This window comes from Fringilla coelebs (genome assembly GCF_963513975.1).
Source record: "Fringilla coelebs genome assembly, chromosome: 1".
NCBI lineage: Eukaryota > Metazoa > Chordata > Aves > Passeriformes > Fringillidae > Fringilla > Fringilla coelebs.
Genome location: NC_140028.1, coordinates 22368017 through 22391175, shown reverse-complemented (window position 1 = coordinate 22391175; position 23159 = coordinate 22368017). Strand labels below are relative to the sequence as shown.

The 23159-nt window shown below is 41.5% G+C and overlaps 2 protein-coding genes across 4 annotated transcripts in view; both read right to left on the bottom strand.

Annotated features, from left to right (window-relative positions):
• Positions 1–1826: 1826 nt before the first annotated feature.
• COX6C (cytochrome c oxidase subunit 6C) lies at positions 1827–7203 on the bottom strand. Of its 3 annotated transcripts, none has more exons than XM_084221007.1 (4): positions 7068–7203; positions 6349–6476; positions 4693–4831; positions 1827–1952 (listed from the first exon to the last, which is right to left on the bottom strand). In XM_084221007.1, the coding sequence occupies exons 2-3, from the start codon at positions 6460–6462 to the stop codon at positions 4706–4708; spliced, it is 240 nt and encodes a 79-aa protein (XP_084077133.1). In that variant the 5' UTR covers positions 6463–6476; positions 7068–7203; the 3' UTR covers positions 1827–1952; positions 4693–4705. The 3 variants fall into 3 exon arrangements, with proteins under 3 accessions (XP_084077133.1, XP_084077135.1, XP_084077134.1); XM_084221009.1 differs by having other exon boundaries at positions 4710–4831; XM_084221008.1 differs by having other exon boundaries at positions 7018–7141.
• Positions 7204–22707: 15504 nt separating this feature from the next.
• The window catches only part of RGS22 (regulator of G protein signaling 22), a gene marked incomplete at both ends in the record, with an annotated part of 57921 nt that continues 57469 nt past the window's right edge, over positions 22708–23159 (bottom strand). The window contains one exon of the mRNA XM_084201923.1: positions 22708–22781. Coding sequence (XP_084058049.1) covers positions 22708–22781 — 74 coding nt within the window. The remainder of the gene's footprint in view (positions 22782–23159) is intronic.

Genomic DNA, 23159 nt, shown 5'->3' with positions numbered 1-23159 from the left:
AAAGGCAAAAGATTTTTAAAAGGAAGAAAAAAAAAAAAAGGGAAAACTGGTGGGTTGGTGCTGATTTCAGAAAAGCAGGTTAGGTATCCAGCTCTGCACTCCCTTCCTACTCCAGAGGAAAGCAAGCTGTGGGTTGGTTGGCATTGCCTGCTTAAGGGAAGTACTTGCCTTGCATTCAGTCTGAAACCAGACTGCATCCAGAAAGCAACAATTGCAGCCTGCAGACTCTCAAAGCACAGCCACAGAAGTTAGAACTCAGCTTCCTTTGTTAAATACTTTTAGCCAGAGACATCCCTGAGCTTGCTGTATCTGTCAAAAATTGCCTTCAGTCACAAAACTCTCATTTCTTTAAATCACATGAGCTGGTAGCTGAAGGAACACAGACTGCAATAACTGCTGCTGGCTACAACCGCTTAAAAGAAACTAAGAATTCAACAGTAAATTAATTCATAGCAACTGTGAAGAATACAGGGCCTAGACCAACAAGGGAAGTCATGTCTATTAACCTGCACACCTGGCAGTAGCAAGTTTCTTTGCCTCTGAAGCTGTCAGTAAGACTGAAGACCCCTGGCTATTTAAACCTGCAGACAGGCCTGAGAAAATGTTAGTCAGTACTTAATGGCATACACTGTTTATACTATGCATTGGGAAGATAAATGGGTATCATTTGCTATTGTTAAGCTCTGGTTTACATTTATAGGAGCTGGGGTATTTTGATTACTAGATGGTTTCCCCAGCATCACTAATGTCAAATTCTTTCTTTGCTTAAAGGAAGCACTGTCTGCATGGGAAGTTTAAAGAAAATCCCATGTTGCTCCATAAAATGTTCTGGATCACATACATTACTTATGTGCTTTCATTAGTCCAAATGTTGTTTAAGGATACCTATTAAGTGTTAAGTAGTTAATGATCCATGTAAAATAGTAAGAGTTATTCCAAACAGGATTTGAACCGAAGACCTTCAAATACAACACAGATGGCCTAATTTGTCATGCTGCTTCATACAAAGACTTCCTTCCTTTCATGCAGTCAGCTTTTGCCTGCTCTCCTAAGTATCCACATTTAGCAAACAAAAGCTGCAGTCCTAGTACCTTCTTCATCCTGAGCAACAGGCAATGACAAAGCCTGTTCTCACTGACAGGTTATCATGGCCCAAGACAGAGCATCGTGCCTCAGACTGCACAGAATGTAGGAGGGATCCAAACTATGCTCAGCTGACTACTTCCAGATATTAAAAAGACGATACATGTCTAAAAGCAGCATGCCAAGATTTCTGTTACCATATTACAATATTTACTTTGTCTGCCTGTACCCCCTTCCCTCTTGTACATCCATTAGATGGGAACATGCCTGCAGTTTGGAGTCCTTTTCCAATTAGAGTCATATGCCATGTGTAAGAATGGGCATTTGCAGAGTCTGTAAGTCTTGCTGTAACAGTTTGCTGATGTGAGGAAGACAATACAGTGATGACAGCAGAAAAAGACAAGAAGGTTGGCTGGTGTATTTCCAGAATTCCTAGCGAAATTCTTTCGTCTCAAGGTAGCTCACCTTGTGAAGCCAGAGGTAACACAGACCCCTCCAGAAATCCACCCTCTCCCTTCCTGCAATCTGTCCTCTTGCTCATTCCCATAAGCAGCTGGGACAAACTAGCTGTCACTGCTTAGGGATATACTGTGTTATCAAATGTGGAATTTGGCCAAAAGACAGATGCAAATAATTCCTGGAGGAAAGGCAGACTTAGTCATCTTGGGCAAGTTCTGAAGACTTTCCACCCACCCAGTACCTGAGCCTTTAAGTATTTCTACATTAATGAAGAGAACTAAATGTCACTGACATATTTATTTTATTTATTGAGTTGCATTAGAGCGTGCCATGCACTGTGGTGCTTTGCACTTTACACTTCAAAGAACAAATAAGATTCAGTCATCAAGTCTTCTTGAAATGAAGGGAATCTGCAAGATAAAAAAAGCCCATTAAGTTATGATGGACAAACTTCATGCTCTAAGTAAACATATTAGTATGTACAAATGCAAAGCAGCAGAAAGAAATGTTTCTGCAGTAGTTTAGTCTAGAGGAATTCCCCGTTATTTCCTGAGCTTGAAGTTTCACACACCCTTCATGTGGCAAACAGAAGTGAAACATGGAACAAATCAAGAGCTGGAACAACATTGCACAGCACATCAGATTCACTATATATGCTGCACTGGTAACTGAATCAGTCTTGCTGAGGGTCTGCAGGAGAAAGGAATGCAGCTTTCAGATAGGAGCCAGAGAGGAAACAAGTGGTGCAGGCAGCCTACCAAGGAAGGAAGAAAACCAAATTCGAATTGCTTCTCCCCATTATACTGAACACAATCCAAGACCAGCTGTGCTCCATGACAAGAGTCTTGAAAGTGGTTAGCACCAAACTCTGAGCTTCCCCATTTATTCCATGGCTGAGCAAACAGCAGATGCCAGATACTCCTCACACTTATACCTCACCTCATTTCCACTGCCAGTATCACCACCAGAGTCCACAACAAGCAGATGGAGAAGTGTGAATTCACAGGGAGGTGCCCAGCAGGAACAAACTTGGTCTAGAGTGCCATGCTACCACCATAAGTAATGAACTCCTTCCTGCCCACCCGACCCCCTCCTCAGTTCTGGGCCTAAGCACTGGTTCCACAGAGAGTATTCAGTGAGGTTAAGCCACTGTATTTACTGCCACATACAGGATATACTGCAGTAAACTGGGAGATGTAGAGTGTGCATGATCACTGTATCCTTCAGGTAACTACACCAAAAAAAGGCTTAACATTCAAAATAGCTAACATTTAAACTTCTGAGGCAAACAAAAATGTCTTCAATCTGTTCTGGGTACTTGTCCTTTTTTTACAGCCTTTACAGAACATTTGAAACACTGGCATTGTTTTCCCATTCTTCTACTTCTGTATTTATGTGCAGGCACAAAAAAAAATCTCTTTCTACTATGAAAGACTCACAAAGTATCTGCTCTTATTCAAACAGGCTAAAGAATAAGAAACATCATCAATTCAAACAAAATCACAAAAGACGATTTTTCTCCCATGTTTTCTTTTGAGCCAATACAATTAAGAAATGGAAAAATTGTTTAGGAAACATTTAATTTTAACAGGTGCACACAATGTGCAATTTTTTTTAAGCTGCCAGTGGAAACACAGGCTGAGAGTGGAGCTCCATTTGTACAGAAATAAATCCTGCTCATGATTTGAATTAAATATTCAACATGCATCCTTGTTGACAGTGTTTGTTTCAAATGATTTTACCACCAGATGGCCCTTTAGAATACACTGATGAAGGCCACCTGACTAAAGGATGCAATTCCAGTATCTAAAGAAGTTTAAAAGTGACTATAAAACAGCCAGAGAACTGAATCAGAGGCAGAATTACCAAGATTTACACCAGGTAAATTTATAATTTCATTATTTATATTTGTTGCAGTCATAGCTAAAGAACAGCAGTATCGCACTCTCACAAAACAAAAAAACCCAAAACACTACCAAAAGCTGGGAGTGACACAAGGCTCTTTTACCTTTTTTCCTAATGTTTTAGAAGAAATGGAGCTCTGAGCTTTTTTACAAAATTGTGCTAAGCAGAAACCAGATAGTTCCAGATTGTCATAGAACAGAATTCAGTGTTCATAGTGTTAAGTACAAATCTTTTATTCAATCTTGCTTGTTCATGCAAACAAGCTGAGAAAATCCAGCTGGCCAGGATAATTAAAGCCACAGATTATCACGTAATGATCACAGTATGAAAACATTCCAAAAGAATGAAAAACTATCATTCTAGATTAGTCTGAAGTCATTTTAGGAGAAGCAGAGAACTCAATGTAAAAAATTTGCACCAAGAAAGGGGGAGGAACTCTATTGAGTTGTCACATCAGCTTGTGCAGCTTAGTGAGTGCAGTTATTAATAACTACAACACAGTTGAAATCAAGACTTTTTTCCTGGTGTTACTAGCAAGGGAGAACAAAGCTGGATAGTTTTCCTAGAAAAGGCAGCTTAAAAAAAAGAGTATTATGAACAAAGTTCTATCTATTCAAGCTTCATACAGTATGGCAAAAATGTCATTATCAGAACACAGAGCTGTATGCCACTGTGATTTTTAATACATATATAGGTGTATATAGATGTATTTCCCCCCTCACCAACTTCAAAATACAAAATGATAAGCTGTCTCTGTTTCTTACATTAAGATGTATGCTATGAGAGAGAATCAGGCTCTCCATTTTCTCACTCACTGTACCACCACAAGTATGTAAGCAGAAGATACAGACAGGCCCAAGTTAAGCAGTTCAAGATGTGACAGCACGAACATAACTGTGGAATCAGGCAAATCTTGGAGTTCAACATTAGAGCTTTGTCTCCTCTCTGTGGTTATGTGAGGAGGGCAAAGGCCTGGCATCATCACTTTGTCTCCTGTACCCACAAGTTAAACAAATTACACAAAAGGTATTCAGGAGCTTCTATCCTGCCTTTATTCTCCAAACCCCAGTTCTCCTGTTTCTTCACATTTTTATTACCCAGAGGTCTCCTGAGTGCAATTTGTATCCTTTTTCTTTGGAAATCCATTTCAATTCGAAAAAAAAAAAAATAAGACCCCTCCAAGCAGAAACATACCAACTCAGTGAAATCATCTTACTCCTGCTGTCATGCAGTAAAGTTCATTACCTGCAGACGCAGCTTACCAACACTTGACTGGTGCACTTTCAAGCACACCAGCTCTCTTCATGGCTTCAAAGTCCTTCATGGGATCATAGTTTCTATAGAAGTCTGCATAAGCTTGTTTCCTGGGTTCAGCCACTCCAAACTGGAAAGTAACACAAGAAAATTAAAGTTTGCAAAGCTTCATACAGAGATTTTTCTTCTGTTAGTTCCATAATGTCTATCAGTAGATATTCATCTAAAAGACTTTAGCTCTAATAAATTAATAAACATTCCTTTGTTCCTGTTAAAACCCAGAGGTCAGGCTACCTGATCATTGGTCAGGAGAACAAATGTCTGAAGTAAAACCTTAAAAAAGGTACCACATCACACTTTCAAGATCCAAAACCACTCCATCTGTACTGATACCAGAGTGTCCAACACCCTCCCTGCTAATTGATTTATACATAAAACACATCATTATGGCAAATTTTGTACCTGTGGGCAGCTGCAAAACTATAACTCCAGATAAAATGGCATCCTACACTGAAGGGCTACATTTGAGTTACACTGTAAGTCAACTACATCTGGTAAAATTTTACAAGACTGCCGAGCCACTCAGACACTCAGTCACAATGAAGCACAGGGATATACTCAAAAAGCTTCCAAATTCTTGAAAAAAATTCCAAGGTGTGTTTGTACAACAGCGGCTGACATGGAACAAAGTAAATGGCTGCTGAGATCCTTGTGACCTGTTCTAAACCTGGTCTGCCACCTTACCAGTGTGCTAACATGGGGGTGCCAAAAAAGGTACTGACCCAGAGACTGCTAAAAAAATTATATTCTAAGTCTGACCATAAACAAGCTTGCCTACCTCTCAACAGATGTGTTAAGTACATGTGTGAGCTTATCCCTTCTGACAGACATTTGTGGCTCCGAGAAGTTGTGAAAAACCTGAAATTAACTTAATTTCTCATCACTTTTGTCAACAACTTCCTGAGCACTCAAATGTTGCCAATACACATGCATGAGTTAAAGAGGAAACCAAGATGCAGTTCTTCCACAAGAATTCACACTGTGTTTTTTGCTTTGTGTATGAGATCCAAGAATTATTTAATAAGAGCACACAAGAACAAGTACTGCTCTTTATCAGGAATCAAACCTGTAAGGGTGTTTTTCTGGAAACATAATGCTCCATTTCCACACAACACCTCAACAGCAAGGACAGAAAGACCACATTGGGTTTTGCCACACTGATACCTTCAGTGTGAAGGATGAGTTTTCCAAATTGCTTTAAAGCAAGTTTCCTGAAATCAATCAAGAAATAAAGTAAGACTTGGACAACTCTCCCAAGTCTCAGAAACTGTGGCAGACCAAAGCACAGTCTCTTGGGTTAATGGGCATCAGCTGAGAATGGTCAAGAGCATTTTGGGACTAGCAGACTCAAGGTCAAGTCGTCAGGAATTGCGTGACCTTGAACACAGCATGAAAGACCAGAATATTCACATCATTTCTTCAAATGAAGATTAGGAAGATTTATTTGTGCTTTGGAAAGATGCTTACAAAAATACATCACTAAACCTTTCTGATGAACAGCTCAACCCAATCTCAACACAAAAATATTATGAATTCTTTAAATATTCCAAGGAGCCCAGTTTATAACTGAATGACTACAGAGCCCACCTTGTACAAAGCTGCAGACCCCACAGACACCAAAAATGCCCCAAGGAGGTGAAACTTCATCCGCCTGGCCAAAAGGCCCCGCATCTGGGGCTTTGGCAACAGTGCAGCCGGCATGGTGATTGGATTTCCTGAAAGAAAAAAGAAATAAGAGAACTGTGGGAGAAGCTCTGCTTAAAATAATGTTTGGTACTACAGGAAGGTCATTCTTTTTGTATTGTGCAAGAATCATCTTCACGATGTTAGCAACGGTGGTCCTGTGCGTTTGACCTTCCAATCAGAATATTTAGGGGACAAAATTCAAGGACAACCTATTCATGACACGATTCTAGTTTCAGTTCTTACACTCCTTATTGCCAGTATTTGTGGAATCAAGGCCGGCCTTCGCTGTTCACACTAACGCTGCGCTCCCCGCAGGCTTTTCCCTCCCAGGCCTGCTGTCCGGCTAGACATTCTAAGCAGTACCGGGGAGAGCCGGGACCAGCCCCGCACCGTTCCCCGCACCCAGGGCGCCCCAGCCCCGCGCTGCGGCCGCCACGGCTGGGCCCGGCTCCGCCACCCTCAGGGACGCGCAGAGGTCACGGGGCTGTCGCAGGGCCACGGCTGAGCGGGGAGCGGCGGCTGGCGGCCCTAGGGACGGGGATGATAAGGGAAGTGAGAGGGAAGCAGTACCGGGGAGAGGGACCAGCGGGAGCCGCGGCGGGAGCAGGGAGCGGCCTCACCTCAGTGCCCACCAAGGTCCTTCCGCGCCGTCGGCCGCGCTCCCGCTGCGGCACCGCTACTCCGCATGCGCGGGGGGCAGCGGCGTACGGCGGGCGGCGCGGGTCAAACTCGGCCGGGCGCAGCGCCCGGCCCGTGTGGGAACAACCCGCAGGATCGATTGGATTGGAAAAGGCCTCTGGGAGCATCGAGTGCAGCCTGGGAGCGAACAGCACCGCGCCAAACAGGCCCTGGCACTGAGTGCCAAGTGCAGACTTTCCTTAAACAGCCCCAGGGACGACGACAACACCACCTCCCTAGGCAGCACATGCCAATGCTTGTTCAATCATTTTTGCTGTGAAGAAATTCCTCCTAATGTCCAACCCCAACCACTCCTGGCACAGCCTGGGGCGATGCCTTCTTGTGCTGTCCCTTGTTTCGGGCGAGAAGAGCCCGACCCCAGCTGGCTCCAGCTCTCAGGCCTCTGTGGAGAGCCGTCAGGTCACAGCCGAGCCTCCTTTGCTCCGGGCTGAACACCCCCAGCCCCATCAGCCGCTCCGCTCAGGCCCTGTGCTCCAGACCCTTCCCCAGCTCCCTCGTCCTCCTCTGGGCTCGCTCCAGCACCTCAATGCCCTTCCTGGATGGAGGGGCCCAGAACTGAGCCCCGGTGTGGCCTCACCAGAGCCGAGTACAGCGCCCGGCCCTGCTCCTGCTGGCCATGCCAGTCCTGATGCAGGCCAGGATGCCACTTGTCTTCTTGGCCACCTGCGCACACACTGGCTCATGTTCAGGTTCCTTTTCCTATCTTTAAGGTTCCTTCCAGCTCCAACCATTTTGTGACTCAATAGAGAGCCATGGGAGAAAACCAAGTCACCCCTTGAAGAGTGACATTGCTGGGCTGAGGGACTCAGGCCTTTATACAGAGAGTTTGCCAGGAATTATTGGCCAAGCCTAGAAAGAAATGAAGCCTTTGTAATCCTTTCTAGATGTCTCTTAGACAGCTTTTGTTCCTTTCTTGAAAATGAGGAACATGTGCTTTGCCCGTGATTTCCACTTAATCACCACCTGCACGTGGAATTGTCATTTGTATTCCTGGGGAGTCTCTGTGGGATTTACACCAAATGCTATAAATTCTTGGCTTGAAAAAACAAGTCCCTCCTGTGCAGTGAGGCATTCATTCATGCCTTTTTCTCCCTTGCCAAAGCCAGCAGATCCTGACATCAAATGAGAAAGATGGACCCTTAAAACTGAAGAGGAGTTGCTTTTTCTATGATGAAATTAAGAAGAAATAAGTGTCAGTAGAAAATTTCAGAGGGAAATCATACAGCTGTGGCTACAAGCTGGAAGAATGTTCTTTGCAATAGCAGTTCGAATAGATGCAATTTGGACAACATTCTCTCAAACTGAAGAAAAGTTTGTTACAATAGTTGAGACTAAAATGAAGAATGTCTGTCTAAGAGTTTTTCCCATGTGGATTAACACAAAAACCCCAAATGTTACTGATGTCATGCAGAAAGAATGGCACGATGAATCACCAAGGGCAAATTGTGCAGATTTGGTGGCCTCCTATAACAGGGTTCCAGCAGTGGTGGATGAGGGATGAGTGACTGATGTCACCTGCTTGGTCTTGTGTGAAGTATGTGACACCGTCCTGCGTGACATCCATGTCTCTAAACTAGAGAGGTATGGATTTGGTGGATGAACCACTTGGTGAATGAGGAACAAAGGAATTGGCTGTATGATTGCGCTCGAAGAGTTGTGGTCAAGAGCTCAATGTTCCAGTGTAGACCAGTGACAAGTGGTGCTCCTCACCTTGGGACCAGCATTGTTTAATGTCTTTGTTGATGGCATGGACAGTGGGATCAAGTGCACCCTCAGCACTGTCCACTCCAAGCTGTGTGGTGTGGTCAGCACGCTGGAGGGAAGGGATGCCATCCAGAGGGATCTGGACAGGCTTGAGAGGTGAGGCTGTGCAAACTTCATGAAGTTCAGCAAGGCCAAGTGCCAGATCCAGCACCTGGGCTGAGGCAATCCCAAACATGAATACAGGCTGGGCAGGAAATAAGAAGGGACACTTGCGAGTGTTGATGGACAAGAAGCTCCCCATGAGGCAGCAATGTGTGCTCACAGCCCAGAAAACCAACCCTATCCTGGGCTGCATCAAAAGCAGAATGGCCAGCAGGTTGAGGGAGATGATTTTGCCCTCCTACTCTGCTCTGGTGAGACCCCACCTGGAGTGCTGTGTCCAGCTCTGGAGCACTGCATCTAGCTCTGGAGCCCCAGCACACGAAAGAATGGACCTGTTGGAGTGAGCCCAGAGGAGGCCCACAAAGATAATTAGAGGGCTGGAACACCTCCTTGTCTTCTTTGGAGAGAATTTGGGGTTGTTCAGCCTAGAGAAGAATCTGAGAAGATCTTAGAGCAACCTTACAGTGCCTAAAGGGGGCTTACAAGAAATCTGGAGAGGGACTTTTAACATTGGACATATAGTGACAGGATGGGGTAATGGCTTTAAACTGAAGGATGGCAGGTTAACATTAGATATAAGAAAGAAATTCCCTACTGAACTTGCCCTCATGAAAAATACAATTCAAAAGTAATTGGAATAAAAGTATGGCAGGTTTCAGGGCTACTGTCATCACAGATAAGATATGAGTAATTTTCCTGTAAACATCAGTCTTGTGGAGACAGAATATTTTGGTGGATGGAACTAGGTCTATAAATAAAAAAATCTTGATTGCTGTTTTCAATAGCTTCCTTCATGGCTGGCCAGGTCATTAAATTCTTTTCTGTGTGGCCAGTTTCTCCATGTGCCTGAGATATTGCTGGCTAGGCATCTTTGTGTTATAGTTAAATTGCTAAATGAAGTGCTAATTGTTATCATCCTTTGATGTCATTACTGTGGAATATACAGCCAACTCCTTATTGTTCTGTGTAAAGGGCAGTTCAGGACTGTGCAAATAAGAGATAAAAAAAGGATGGAGAATAATTAGAGCAAGAGCTGTGGAAGGAGAGCAGGGACAAACAGCTCCATTAGGTCAATGGACAGAGTGGCTTCCTGTCACACCAGTTTCTGAGTGGATTATAGGGCTAAGTGTGGTTTGGACCTGAGTGGAACCCATGCACCCAAATGCAGGAAAGTAAATAAACCTTCTGAAAACAGGAAGGCATATACAGAGATACCGAAACAAGAGCAGTTGTTTCCTTCCCAGTCCAGTCCTTCCCTGGGGGGTCCTGACACCTGCTCCAGTGTCTTTGGGACACAAATGTTAGGATTGTTCACTGAAAAGGCGTCACAGCTATTGAAGTAGAATCTCCAGTCCTTTTTTTTTCCTCTCGAAAATACTGTAGAGCCAGCAGCAGTTTACACTTTTCCATTGTGTCCTTGAAAGGGATCATCTTTTGAAGAGTGAAGGAAAGCATTAGTGCTAAATCATTTTTTGCTTGTGCTGCACCAGAATTGAAAGTAAAATTTACTTCTGACTTTAGTGAGAGAAAATTTAGTCAGTGAATCCTTGTCTTTTCCACAAAGAGCACCAGCTGCGATACTCAGGACTGTACTTTCTGTGGTGTGGACTGACGCCAGCTAGGAACAGGACTGTGACAATCAAGTGATTTTGCATATGCCACAAAAAGTCTTTAGATAATCATAATTTGGATCAAATTAGAACCAAAAATCTACTGGAAAAAGATCACATGGGACATCAGCAATCCCCTGAGCCAGATGCAGTCCCAAATAGTTTAATATAAAATCTACCCATCACAAAAGAAACAGAAGGCAAACAACGCTATGTGCCACATATGAAAATGCATGCATTTGGGCTCATCCTCCCCTTTCTGTGCCAGAATTAACTGATCAAATACCCTCTTCCCACAGCTGTGTCTACATCCAGTAATCATGCTGTGGAACGAAGATATGGTGTCACAACAAGTTTTTTAAACAGAATTGGAATGGCAGCTGTACAAAAAAATGAGGGTGAATCAATGATTCCTAAATGGAAATAGTCGAAATTAGTAGGGGGAAGAAAAATATCTTTGTACTTCCAAAAGAGCAGTATAAACAAAGGAGGAAATTTCAAATCACAATAAATGGAGCAGACAGGGATTTCACAAGCCTTTGTTGATTTTATGCAAGTTTCTGAAATAGAAGAATCTCAAAAAAAGTGATTTCTTAAGTTTTATTCCACTTGTAAAGAGACAGATTTTGTATATTGAATACACATGAAATAGTGAAAGAATTATGCAAATGATCCTATGTTTGGTACCATTATGAGTTATCCTCTTAAAAAAAAGGAGCTATTTCCCAAGTTTCCAACTTGTAGTCAAGACATGGCTAATGTGTGTATTCAGACCCAGAAGCAGAAAACACCTCAGGTTTCAGAGCTGTGACATTAACATTCATGTGACACTTTGTTTTCTGGATTTTGGTTCCCCCTCTGAGGTTCTCCAGGTTTGGGGGGGTCTATCTGAAACAAATACACTGTTTCAGCTACAGGAGACCCTTGGTCAGATAAACTGGGCTTTTAAAGAAATAGAACACTATATGTGTCATTCTAACAGAGAAGTTTAACTTGGGCAAGTGTAACTTCGTTATTCATTGCCATTATGTTCTACATTATCATCTGATTTCTTAGAAAAAAACAAAACCACACCCACAAGAAACACCTCCTTCCAGTCCCTGTTCTTGTTCAAAGTCCTTTAAACGATGCCAAGATTCTTCTGTCTTTTGTGGTTTTACATGTTATGTAGCTTGTCTGCAATGGAAATAAAGTCATCAAAGAAACATTTTTATACTGTTCCTTAACTCCTCTGTATTTGAGTAGGGGTGCCTTACTCTGAGAAAGTTTTCTCATTCCTCATCCTTGTTTTTCCAGGAATATGTTGAACCACCTTTACAGACAAGTACTCCAACCTAAAATTTAACCAGTCAACACATAAAATCATTGCATGTAATTCAGTCTCTACAGGCCCATCTCAGTGATAGCCCACCCAACGTGGGCCACAAGCATTCCTAGTCTGCGTCCAGCTCCAGAAAGTGTCCACAATAAGAACAGCACAGGAGCAAAGTTACTCCCTTAAAAAATGAAAGCAAAGACCACAACATGAGGACAAAAGGCCAAGTTTTCACACTCCTGTTCAAAGCACACTTTGGTTCACGTGGTGTGACATGGTTTAGTTTCACACAAGGCAAAATCCTCTAGCTGCAAACATCATCTACCATACAGAAACTCTTACATGGCAGACAACGCTCGCATGACATGCCCAGCAATCCTGGTGAGTCCCTACGTGCACCTGGTACATTTGCCAGTGCTCCCCTCCTTGATTGTGGATGTGTTGTTCTCAGTCTGAGCAGAAGAGTCACATGGTACTCTTCAGTAATCCAAAGCCATTGAAAGAAGGAGTGTTCTTCATACATTATTAGAGTTTAGGCCAGACCCTTTGCTAGCTTCTGTTTTTCCCAGATGTGACCAGTGAACATCAGACCTCCAGGAAAGCAGGAGGTGGCCAACTGCTGCTGTTGACTCAGCTACAATTTTGCTCAAGGAACTAATTCTCACAGAAAATGACAGACTTCCCTATGGGTGTAAAACAGGGGCTGTGAAGTGGGAAAGCCTCCTTCAAATAGAAGATCAGACTCACTCTCCACAAGGCATTACATTTGCACCTTCCTTGGTTAGGGTCAAGGTACTTGCTTGGGCAGCTCTTGGCTAAGCCTGCTCCTCTTGGAGGAGTGAGCTGCACAGAGAGAAGGGGCCTTGCTCAGGCTGGGGCCAGCACCCTGCAAGGGTGATGTCTAAAAATTTGCAACAGTAGGATTTAACCTAGGGATATCTTTGCTGTTTTTTCCATTTACCTAGTACAATACAGAGCGCATTCTGACAGAAAAATATTGGCCCAGGTTATATATAAAGATCACTTTGCAATTGGTTCCTGTGGCAATTTTTAGACTTTTTACTCATAGATTTCTGAAAATCTCATTTTAGTCTGTTTTAATTCACACTGAGGTGATGACATGGTAAATGTTACGAGATGTTGGCAACTTTTCATTTCTGAAATGAGAGTCTAGAAGCAGTGAAGGGTGTCTCAGATTTGTTGTGACTTGTATCATCATAGTGCAGTCACATCAATCAAATCATATCCATTTATGAAAAGAGAGTTCATGAACACAATTAAAAACCAAAAGTAAAATAAAAAGTACCCCAGAGATTATGTATTTCTTGACCTCTTTTTGATCTGGTGAATTAATTGTGAGCCTGAAAATTTATTCATTGTTTCCAATTACATTACCGGGTCTAGCCAAATATTCTTCCTAAAGAAATGCCATTGCTTTCATTTATTTTGTTATTGGAAAAATCTACCAATTTAGAATTGCTATGTTTTGCAAAGTCTTCATGATTTCTATTTGATATTTGATGGTATTCCAGATATAATAGATTTTCTTTATAATCATAACCTTGGGAATATTTTAAGTCCCCAGAGTCGGGGAGTTTCTGACTACAAAATCTGCAGATGAGCTAAAATCCATCTCAGATTATGGTCCCAGGTTTGAAAGATGAGGCACACTCAGGCATGTGAGGCTCCTAGAAAGTAGTCAAATCATCTGTTCATGTTTTTTTAACTTGTTATTGGCATAAACTTTTTAAAATATCTATACTTAAACCAGCCTGTTTTAACTTTACTGTTTTGTTTGAAATAATCTAATTAGGAAATTATTATGGGTCTCAGTTTTCTACTGCATTGAAACTTTTGAGCTTCATGATTAACAAAACTGGCAATAGATAACAGTATAAGCAACCTTAAATATATTTTGGTTAAATGACTTCAGGATACATTTTCCTGAAACAAATTTGGCCATGTTCAATACGGCATTACATGTAAACGTCTGGAAAAATTGCTGTGTTTTTCCAAGCAGGAGGCATGAGATTTCTATAATCCATAGCCCCCACCACAGTATTAATTAGCATGGCTCACTAACCAGGGACATAATATTTGTAAATGAAACTCTAGAAGGGCATCAGTAAGGAACAGGATGTTGAAGCCAAATGGAAAACATGAACCAATAAAAAGGCTGAACTAGCTAGAAGTGCAAGCTCAGCCTTTGAAGTTAGTTCAAGTACTGCATGCTTTAATTTTGGTGTAATCTTATGATGGAGGTACAAACAAGAACGCAGAAACAGATTTTGTAACATTTGGCCCAATTGTAGATGAATCAGTTTGTTGATGGTTACCAACAATTGCACAGCCAGAGAAGCTGTGGTCTTTGTTAAACTAGATTGAATAATTGGCTTCAGTGGGAGTTTCGGGTGCAGAGCAAATGAAGTGTCACAGCCCTTGACTCTCATAAGATTCCTTAGCAGAGGCTAAGCTTTTGCCTTCAGAACAACCTGAATATGGATTCAGAGAACATGAGTCCCTCAAGGGTTCATCTACTCACTCCTGCCCCAGTATGGGTCTGAACATACTTAGTCATTCCTGGCAGATGTGCATACCTTATCTGTTTTTAGAGCCCCTCTGATGACAATAAGGATACCAAAAGCTCTCTGGGAAGTTTGTTTCCAATGCTTAACTGTTGTCTCAGAGCACAATCTTTGATTAGTACTACATTACCTTGGCAAGCCCAACTAAGCCTATGTATTTCTTTGTTTTGGTTTGTAATTTTTTAATATACTTTCATGTGGAACTCCAGTGACAAAGCTGTGCTTTTCTGGTGTTTCACTCAAAAAAAAAAAAAAAAAATCACTGTTTTTGTCCTTTGGACAGCTTTCTGAAGGCCTACTATTGCCAGGTGCTGAGCATCTCTGGAGACATGAATTAAGAGAACAAGTTTCAATACATTCAACAAATTACAGAATCAGGCAGCCAGGAGTTAAGATGATCTTTGAACTCGAAAGTCATAACTGGAAAATGAACATAATCATACACACTCTCCTTTTTTAGATCAAGCACTCACTTCATTAGCTTGAAAATAGTAAATAATTTATTGTAGTCTTTAGTGAATAGCCCAACACATGCTGTTAATTACTTTCTCATCTGGGAGAAGAAACACAGCAAAAGTTAATTTTTTTCCTGCATATGCTTTCTAGAAGAAATCAAATGCCCCAAAAATGCATTTATTTCTCTTTTCAGCAGCCATGCAGACCTCTGGAAGGAGCCATATTCCTCAACAAAGCAAGTGTAATGGCTCTGTTTCTCAAATGCAAGTCACTACAGACACAAACATTGTAATGAAACAAAGACTTTAATTTCAAAAAAATAACACAGAAGAAAATGTTTGAAATATTGTATTAGAAAAAAATATATATATACACATAACTTAAGCCCTATGCAATTATGATGGTAAAAGAGTTTACTGAAGAAGGTATGCATTTGTTGAACTCTGTGTGTGTGTAAATATATATATATATGTATATGTATATGCACCTATACATGCATATGCACATACAAAACTGTAAGGGTGTAAGGGTGTAAATTATTCTAGAGATGTGATAGATTCAATTCCCAAAGTACCATTTTCAGGAATGAGTGGTATCCAAGCCAATCAGAGTCTGGGGTTTACAAACCCAGAGCTGGGTTGGGTCTTGCAGCTGGGATGAAATCCATTGTGTTGTGCCTATGGATGAAAACTACTAAGAATGCTATAAGCTTGTTGGTTGCATTTACTGAGCTGTAGTCACCATGGCCTATTGTAGTGCATAATTCCAGGGAAATCTCTGTATTTACTCACTTAGTCAGATGGGGAATATTGCATAAGCTATTGTGTGCCTGTGCATTCCTTGAGTGTGATGCTGTGGTCTTTTTCTTGCTTGCCGTGTCATTTGTTTCATTTAACTGTCTCATTAATGGCAAAATTGCTTTGCTTTGTTCAGAAATCCTATTCTAAGAAGCAAGTATTACTTTCTTCTTTAACTTCTTGCCAACAAAATATTTTCAAATACATGCGGTACAGAGGAATTGTACAAGATAGTTTGAGAGCAAAAAGAAATATCTAAAATTAAAAGCACAAATCCACTTACTACATTCCCATTTTTCCTTTGACATGAAATGAAATCTTAACGTGAGAAATGCACACAGTTCATCAGCATATTCTGAGCAAATACATAATTAACATGTGGAATAAGCAAAGCTGTTGTCAACACTTTCACATATGTTACCACGAAACTAAAATATTTGAATTAGTAGAGAAATAGAGGAAAATCCAAGTAAATAAAGCCTGTGCTTGACATAAAAATTAGCTTGACTCTATGAGTATTAAGAGACTCTCATCTCTACCTTAAGTATCCTTACCCTAGGACAACTTAGTGAGTCCTGCATAATTACTTGACAGAGGAGTGTCCACTGTGGTCATTGTGCAAATGCTTTACTAAATCATTGTAGAAATAAAAAGGTGTGCGTTCTGTGGCAGGTAGATAGAAAGTGTAGACTTCGGTGTTTTGTAATAATGCCATTTGCTGGGACTGACAGAACATTTTTTGAAGGCTACATTATAAGAGGGGAAAATAAAAGAAAACTATGTAGCAGTACCATGTGGCTTCTGATTTGGGAACTACAATTTAGCCTATTAGACATGGACCTGTTCCAAAAGCGCACATTCAGACAATCATGCATGAAGGAGTTAGAAACACAGATGTGAATTATAACTCCCTGAAATCCTGGGAGTGCTCAAAATTAGGTGGGTTTGAACTGTAAGTACAGCTCCAGAGCTAAAATTTTTGTTCAAACCTGTCTTTCCCTAACATTTTTACAGCAACTATTGAATGTATTAAAACCAACCATGTTCCATAAGCTTAAAAAAAATACTAGTTAACACCATCTTAGCTGTATTCAGACATGATTCACAATGGCTGGCTAAAAACATTTCTAAAAAAAGGCAGTAACAAAAATCAGCAGTTGAATGTAAGGGGACAGTTTAAATAGGTCAAATTTAAGCCAGATTATTGCAGCTCAACTGGCCACATACAGCTTCACAGTGATTAGTTTGACCCAGCATTTAATATTAGAAACATAAATAATTTAAGGGTTTTCTTTTCCACGTTTGGGACAGAACTTTGAAACATCTGTTCTCTCTTCAGTCCTTTTTACACACACATGCTAAAGTCAACATTTTTGACTAGAGCAATGGTGTTGGTTGGGACTAGGGCTGGCCATTTCACAAGCACAGAAGAGGTAGAGGATGGAAAATGTACCTGGAACACTGAATTGGGCTAAAGGCACAGAAGGAGCAATGAAGGAGCACCTGCCATTTTTCAGTGCTCTCAACAGCAGGAAACTGAGGGGCTCAAATCGATAGAGATATCCAGTTCATTGATGCTTTTATCTGTAGATTTCATTACTGCACGTTTCTCTTTTTTAAGTCAAACATGTTTGCAAAGTGAATCACATTTATTCTTCTCATGTAAATGATGTAGAAGGTGTGGCACAAATCAGTCTGGCTTTGGCCACCCCATACTGTATATAAGAGAAACTGGGTCTGCTCCACCACTACTGTATCTGCAAAACACCTCTCCCCATTGCTGGTCTCAATATCTGATTACTAAAAACCAGATTTTCACACCTTGAAGGAGTCAAAAGTACCCATGGTTTGTGGTCTAAGACAGTTCCCCATTAACAGGACTTAAAGAAATAGCCATTAAAAAGGGATCATGAAGAGTGTAGAGGCAATGGCAGAGCAGCCTTGCACAGACTCAAAGGAAAAAGCATTTTGCCCTTTTTAAATGGCCTGGTCATGGCTACTACCACTCTTGTGAACTGACAGAAGTGTGCACCTCAGTAACATAATGCAGCACTATGTAGTTTCAGGAATTCATCTCATGGTCTGAGATTTTATGTCATGCAGCAGCAGAAGAGAAGTCAAAGCAAAATGCATAAAGCTCCTTCTGAAGCACAAAATCACAGCTTGTGTTAATGGCAAAAGTATTTGAATGAGCAGTTTCGGGACTGCACTCTCAAAAATTATAAATTGCTTAAACAAACATGTCAGGTCTGATAAGAAAAAAGTGAAATACACAGTAATAGCATCTTAATGTAAATATTTATGAATTTAAATTACATCTTTAAAAAATCCAAATTAATCGTTCTACTATTATAGTCCATTAATTGGGAATAAACATCAAAAGTAAGCCTGAATGATTGCATTGTGTACTTTAACACCACTAGAGCATACATCTATCCAGAAGTTTTCTAGGTTTGCAAGTTTCTGGAAAAAAGAATTGGTTTTATTGTCTGTAACAGCAAACTTCCCAGAGAACTGTTGTTCTGCTGTAGAGACTTCTGAGTGTCACAAAGTATAAGTACTCAAAATAAACACAGAATAAATTTTAAGTGTCTGAAGGGAGAGGTGCTAGGGTTGTTGAGAAAACCTTTTCTAGATCTTTAAAACTGCTGAGCTCACATAGGTGGTAAATCAGCAACCTGTGAGAGAAAAGATCTCAAGAGCAAGACAAAAAGACAAGAGCAGTACAAGTGTTCTGAACTTATCTAGAATCACCATTCAGAGCAGTAATGCTTAGTCAGTACTCAGACTCCCTGCTGGAACTGGTCCCTTGGGATGAGACTTAAACCACTATTCCATTTCTGGTGTATCACCAAATAGCAATTCTAGGGTATCTGCCATTGCATTAGATTAGATCCAGTAACCCAGAAATTTAAGGGGTCTCTTAATGTATTCTCTGTTCAATTGCCCAGTATTTCTGTAAAATTGACACATAAAATGAAAAGAATGATACGCCATGTAGTTCTAGCATTACTGATACATGTGATCCTTCTCAGCTGTGTACTGAAGACATGGCCTTGGCACTAAAACAGAGCACGTGTGTCTATATACACCCAGATGTTTCAGCTACCACGGAGACAGAACAGCAAACTAGATTGAGAGTAAACTTCAGTTTGCAGGACTTGGAGTGAATCGGGCCAGTTTGAAAAATTATATTCACTAATTAAGTACTTCTTTTTAAGTTTCATTAACATGTATGGTATTAGTCAACACAACTGTCTGGGACAGTCAGTTTTTTGCATGAGGTAAATTTGCTGGTAAATTTTTGTTCACTATTTGCAAGGCTAGAACATTCACTAGGAGTTTTATCATTTGTAACAAATATCTGGATAATATTTTTAATTTTTAAGTAATCGAAGTGTTAATCATGTCAGAACTACAAGTATAAGATAAGCAATGTCTGCACATTATTTAACTGCCTCAAATTTCCATGAAGGCAAGAATACAGCAACACAAACAGCCTGCCATGCTCCAGCATTTGGTTGCGTGCACTGCACTGACCACAGCAGTAGAAGGTGGCCTTCCATGTGCTTTTTAGGGTGACATTCATCACTACATTTATGGCACTTCATGATTCTTCTCTGCCTTTCACATTAATGAGCGGTAGGCCACACAGTACCACATGTGCTTTGCTCACTACAAGATGCTGCATTCCAACCTCCTCAGATGTAGTGAACATTAAAGCTTACTGCATTTGTGAAATTTAGGAAAACATAAAAACCAGGGAAAGAATTTTGTGTTTTACTCCCTTTTAGCTTCCACCAAAACCATATTTTTCAGGTAACTCAAACACAACGAGTGCAGACAAGCATGAAGCTAACTCTGAACCATGGGCAAAGCAGGAACTGAACCAATGATCTCCCTTCCTCCTTCTGTGAGAATATATGATCAGGGCAACTACATCCATAGAAGAAAGTGTATTTCTTCCCTGCCAGCCTGTCTCCAGCAGGAGACAGTCCCGTCCCTAACTCAGGGCTAATCCTCAGGAACAGCTTGCTGATCAGCCTTTCTTTTACATGCGTTACACACATGTGGGGGAGAATGGAGCCAACAGCTTTGTGGTTGGGGACTGGTTTTTAAAGAGGTCTGAAGAATGTGGAGAGGTCTAGTATCATCCTGTCTCTTGCCTAGTAGTTAATTCTTCCCCTGCTCCCTTTTAATTTCTCAATTAATCCTTGGTCCTTAGTCCCCACATCAACTGTGCCCCAAGTCTTTTTAAAACTTCTTAGAAGTAGGGAGAGCTACACAAGAGCAACCCTCTGTTGAGTAATGCCTTGGGATTAATGATATTGTATAGAAGGTCCCAATCCCATCTGTGTCCTGATTGATTTTAAGGCTTTCTTGTGGATCAAAACTCAGAAATGAGACAGAAGGGGAACTTTGGAGCAGGAATCAGACAGAACTGGGAGGAAACAACAAGAGCATTTGCCTTTACAATAACTCATGAGTTATCCTTGATGAACAGAAGTTGTATGAATTGCATAGTGAGAGCACAGTGTCCCAAAACACCCTGCTTCAGGGCTGTCAGTTCAAGGCAGTGCTTTACTTATTCATTAGATCAGGCACTGAAGAACTGGGTTTGATTATAAGATGTTTAAGATGGAGACTACCTAGTAGTTTGCACCATGCATACTTCAGTGGAATCCTACTGCCATTTGAGCCTCAAGGTGTATTATTAAGTTATGAACACAAGAGCCAGTGTCACAATCAGGTTGAAATGGAACACATTGGAAGATGTTTATTTTTTACCCTTGATCCCCTGGTTCTTGATAATATTCCAAGTCATCATCTTTGCTCTGGAATTGTAAGAACAAACCTTGCAAGCACATTATATTTGTGTCTCCTGGCTACCTCCATTGGATGTCTCTGGATTCCCTTCCTCAGAGAGATTTTAATGGGCCTGAAAAGGTAACAAAATGTCATTGCTGTGTTCAGCCACTTGGAATAATCAGAACAGTTCTTCAATAAATGCATCAGCTCAAATTGGGGAAATCAATTTATTGCAAATTAGAATAAATCATTACTGATTCAGGTAGTGAGGGAGAGAGGGAAAGAAAATAAGAACATTTACACACTTAGAGAAAACACTTTTCCTCCATGTTTCCCAGGTTCAAGTTCCCTCCAAGCACCTCTCCTCCCATCCTTGTAACCACCACTGGTTGCACTCTGTCCCTTTGGTGAGGCACTGGGAAGTTCCTTCTTCCTACTCACTATTTTCCTCTGCTGCAGCATCGATCCTCCACAGGCTGCAGGGAATATCTGCTCCACTACAGAGCACCTCCTCCTCCTCCTCCTCCTCCTCAACTTTCTCCTTAACCTCTTCCTCTTACACCTTCACCTCTGCCCTTGGTGTTCCCTCTGTTGTTTATCACTCCTTTCATTTCTTCCTCCACTCTCTGGCTTTCTTTGCTCTTTCTGAAATGTGTTTCCCCAAGATGCCACCGTCTTGGCTGAGGGATCAGCCAAGTCCTGTGATGGGTCCATTGGAGGCAACTGGGACAGGCTGTGCCCAGCACATGGCAGCCCTGGCCTTTCTCACAGGCCTCCTGCTGCCAGCCTTGCCACTTATCTCCAACAGACCAGGTGTGACCTGCTCTGTTTCAAAGTGGAGGGAAGATGCCCCATCAAGAGCATTCATGGCCTTGTGTAGCTGTCTCACCCTACCAGCAGAGTGGGCAGATCACTATAAGATAGCTGGCAGGCAAATTTCCAGAGGCATTAGGGAGTGGGCTGCAACTGAACCTGGTGGGAGAAACCTCACAGGACCTCAATTTTCTCATTGTGTTAGTCTGTACCACAGCCTGCTGCCTGGCAGGAATGCACTTCTCCAGTCTGGAATAGCCAGAGCAGCCAGAGATGGCTGGGCTGGGCTGGGCTGGGCTGGGCTGGGCTGGGCTGGGCTGGGCTGGGCTGGGCTGGGCTGGGCTGGAGCAAGGCGGGCAGGTGCCCTGTGGGCCCGGCTGGAGGTTTCTCAGCCACAGAGCAGGAGCAGAGGCTCTGCACCAGGACTCCACGGGGAGCAGAACAGTGGTGAGAAGACAAAGATGTGTGGAATACACACCTGCAAGGTGCAGGAGGCCCCAGGTGGATGGGTTATTTTAACTGCAACTGTAGAACATGGTAAGAGGGCAGAAAGAGAATGGAAGACCAAGGAATGCTGCAGTTTTCTCTGAAGTCATTTTCAGAAAATGCTGCCACAGGAAGATTCTTTTCAGGCACTTGAAATTTTAGGAGGACTAGTGAGGGCAGGACACGTAAATTGCCTAAAATAGCAGTGCCAAGTACAGAATTAAAAGAGGAAGGAGGAGCAGAGAAGGAAAGCAGCAATATTCCAAATCCTATTAACTTTTTTAAGTCTACCTAATTTCAACATAGGCTTAAAAATACCAAAAAAACCAAACCTCTAGAGGATTCTTCCTTCTAGGAATTTAAGCTTTGAAGCAAAATTTGGTTTTCTGTCTTTATCAATTTTTTTTGATGTCCCACTTCTTTCTCTCAGTCTAGTATTTAATTGGCTTTGGCAGAGGTGATCTATTGTTAGTTCTGTGTCAGGTTCTTGACAGTAACTTCAGAGGGTCTGAGATTTCTCCAGTCATCTCATGTTCCTATTTAAAAAATCTTAACTGGAAAGCTTAGATAACCTAATTTTAGACTGCCATTTTGCAACAAAATTTCATCTGATCAACATTAGATCCGCTAACCATGGCTGACGTGAAAAATAAGTTTGTTTTCATATGAAGGCTGTACAGCTTCAGTTAAACATGATTTGCAGCAGGATAACTTGCTACTAATGAGCATCAGCACTGGCAGCAGGAAAACTAGCTTTTAAGAATTCACGTTTCAAAGCACACTTGGTGTCAGTCTGGTACTCACTTCGTGCTTCTTGGGAAGATTCAGAATTTCGGCTTTGGAGGAATGGTGGCTTTTACAAAACTTTCAGGCTTCAAGGAGGACATAAAGAAGGAACCTGCATATGGAAAAAAAATTAAAATTATGTGAAACTGAAGGAACTGAATATTACATAGTGCTATTGCTAGCCCTACTACTAAATGGATATTTTTAATAAATAAACAGGTCATCATATCCTTGGCAAAGACCTACAAGGATATTCACAGCTGAAGCAAGGATGAAGCAATGCTTCCCACATCCTCCAAAAATATACTGACAGACTGTGAGAGAGAGGTTTCAGTATCTGCTTGAATGTAAGCTGATGAAGCACAAGAAGCCAGAGAGGTGAAATGTGTATGTGATTGCCATGTCACTGCAGAATGAAGAAATGGTTTTATTCCTCTCTGCAGCAGGACCTGTACTGTAAAGGCAGTGCAAAGATACCCTGCAACTTTTA

Bases quoted from the DNA above. Each gene is read 5' to 3' on its own strand.
- COX6C (XM_084221007.1), bottom strand. From the start codon at position 6,462: ATGCCGGCTGCACTGTTGCCAAAGCCCCAGATGCGGGGCCTTTTGGCC. The intron at 4,832-6,348 runs GTGGGCTCTGTA...GTTACTTTCCAG, and splicing joins GGTCTGCAGCTTTGTACAAG to TTTGGAGTGGCTGAACCCAG.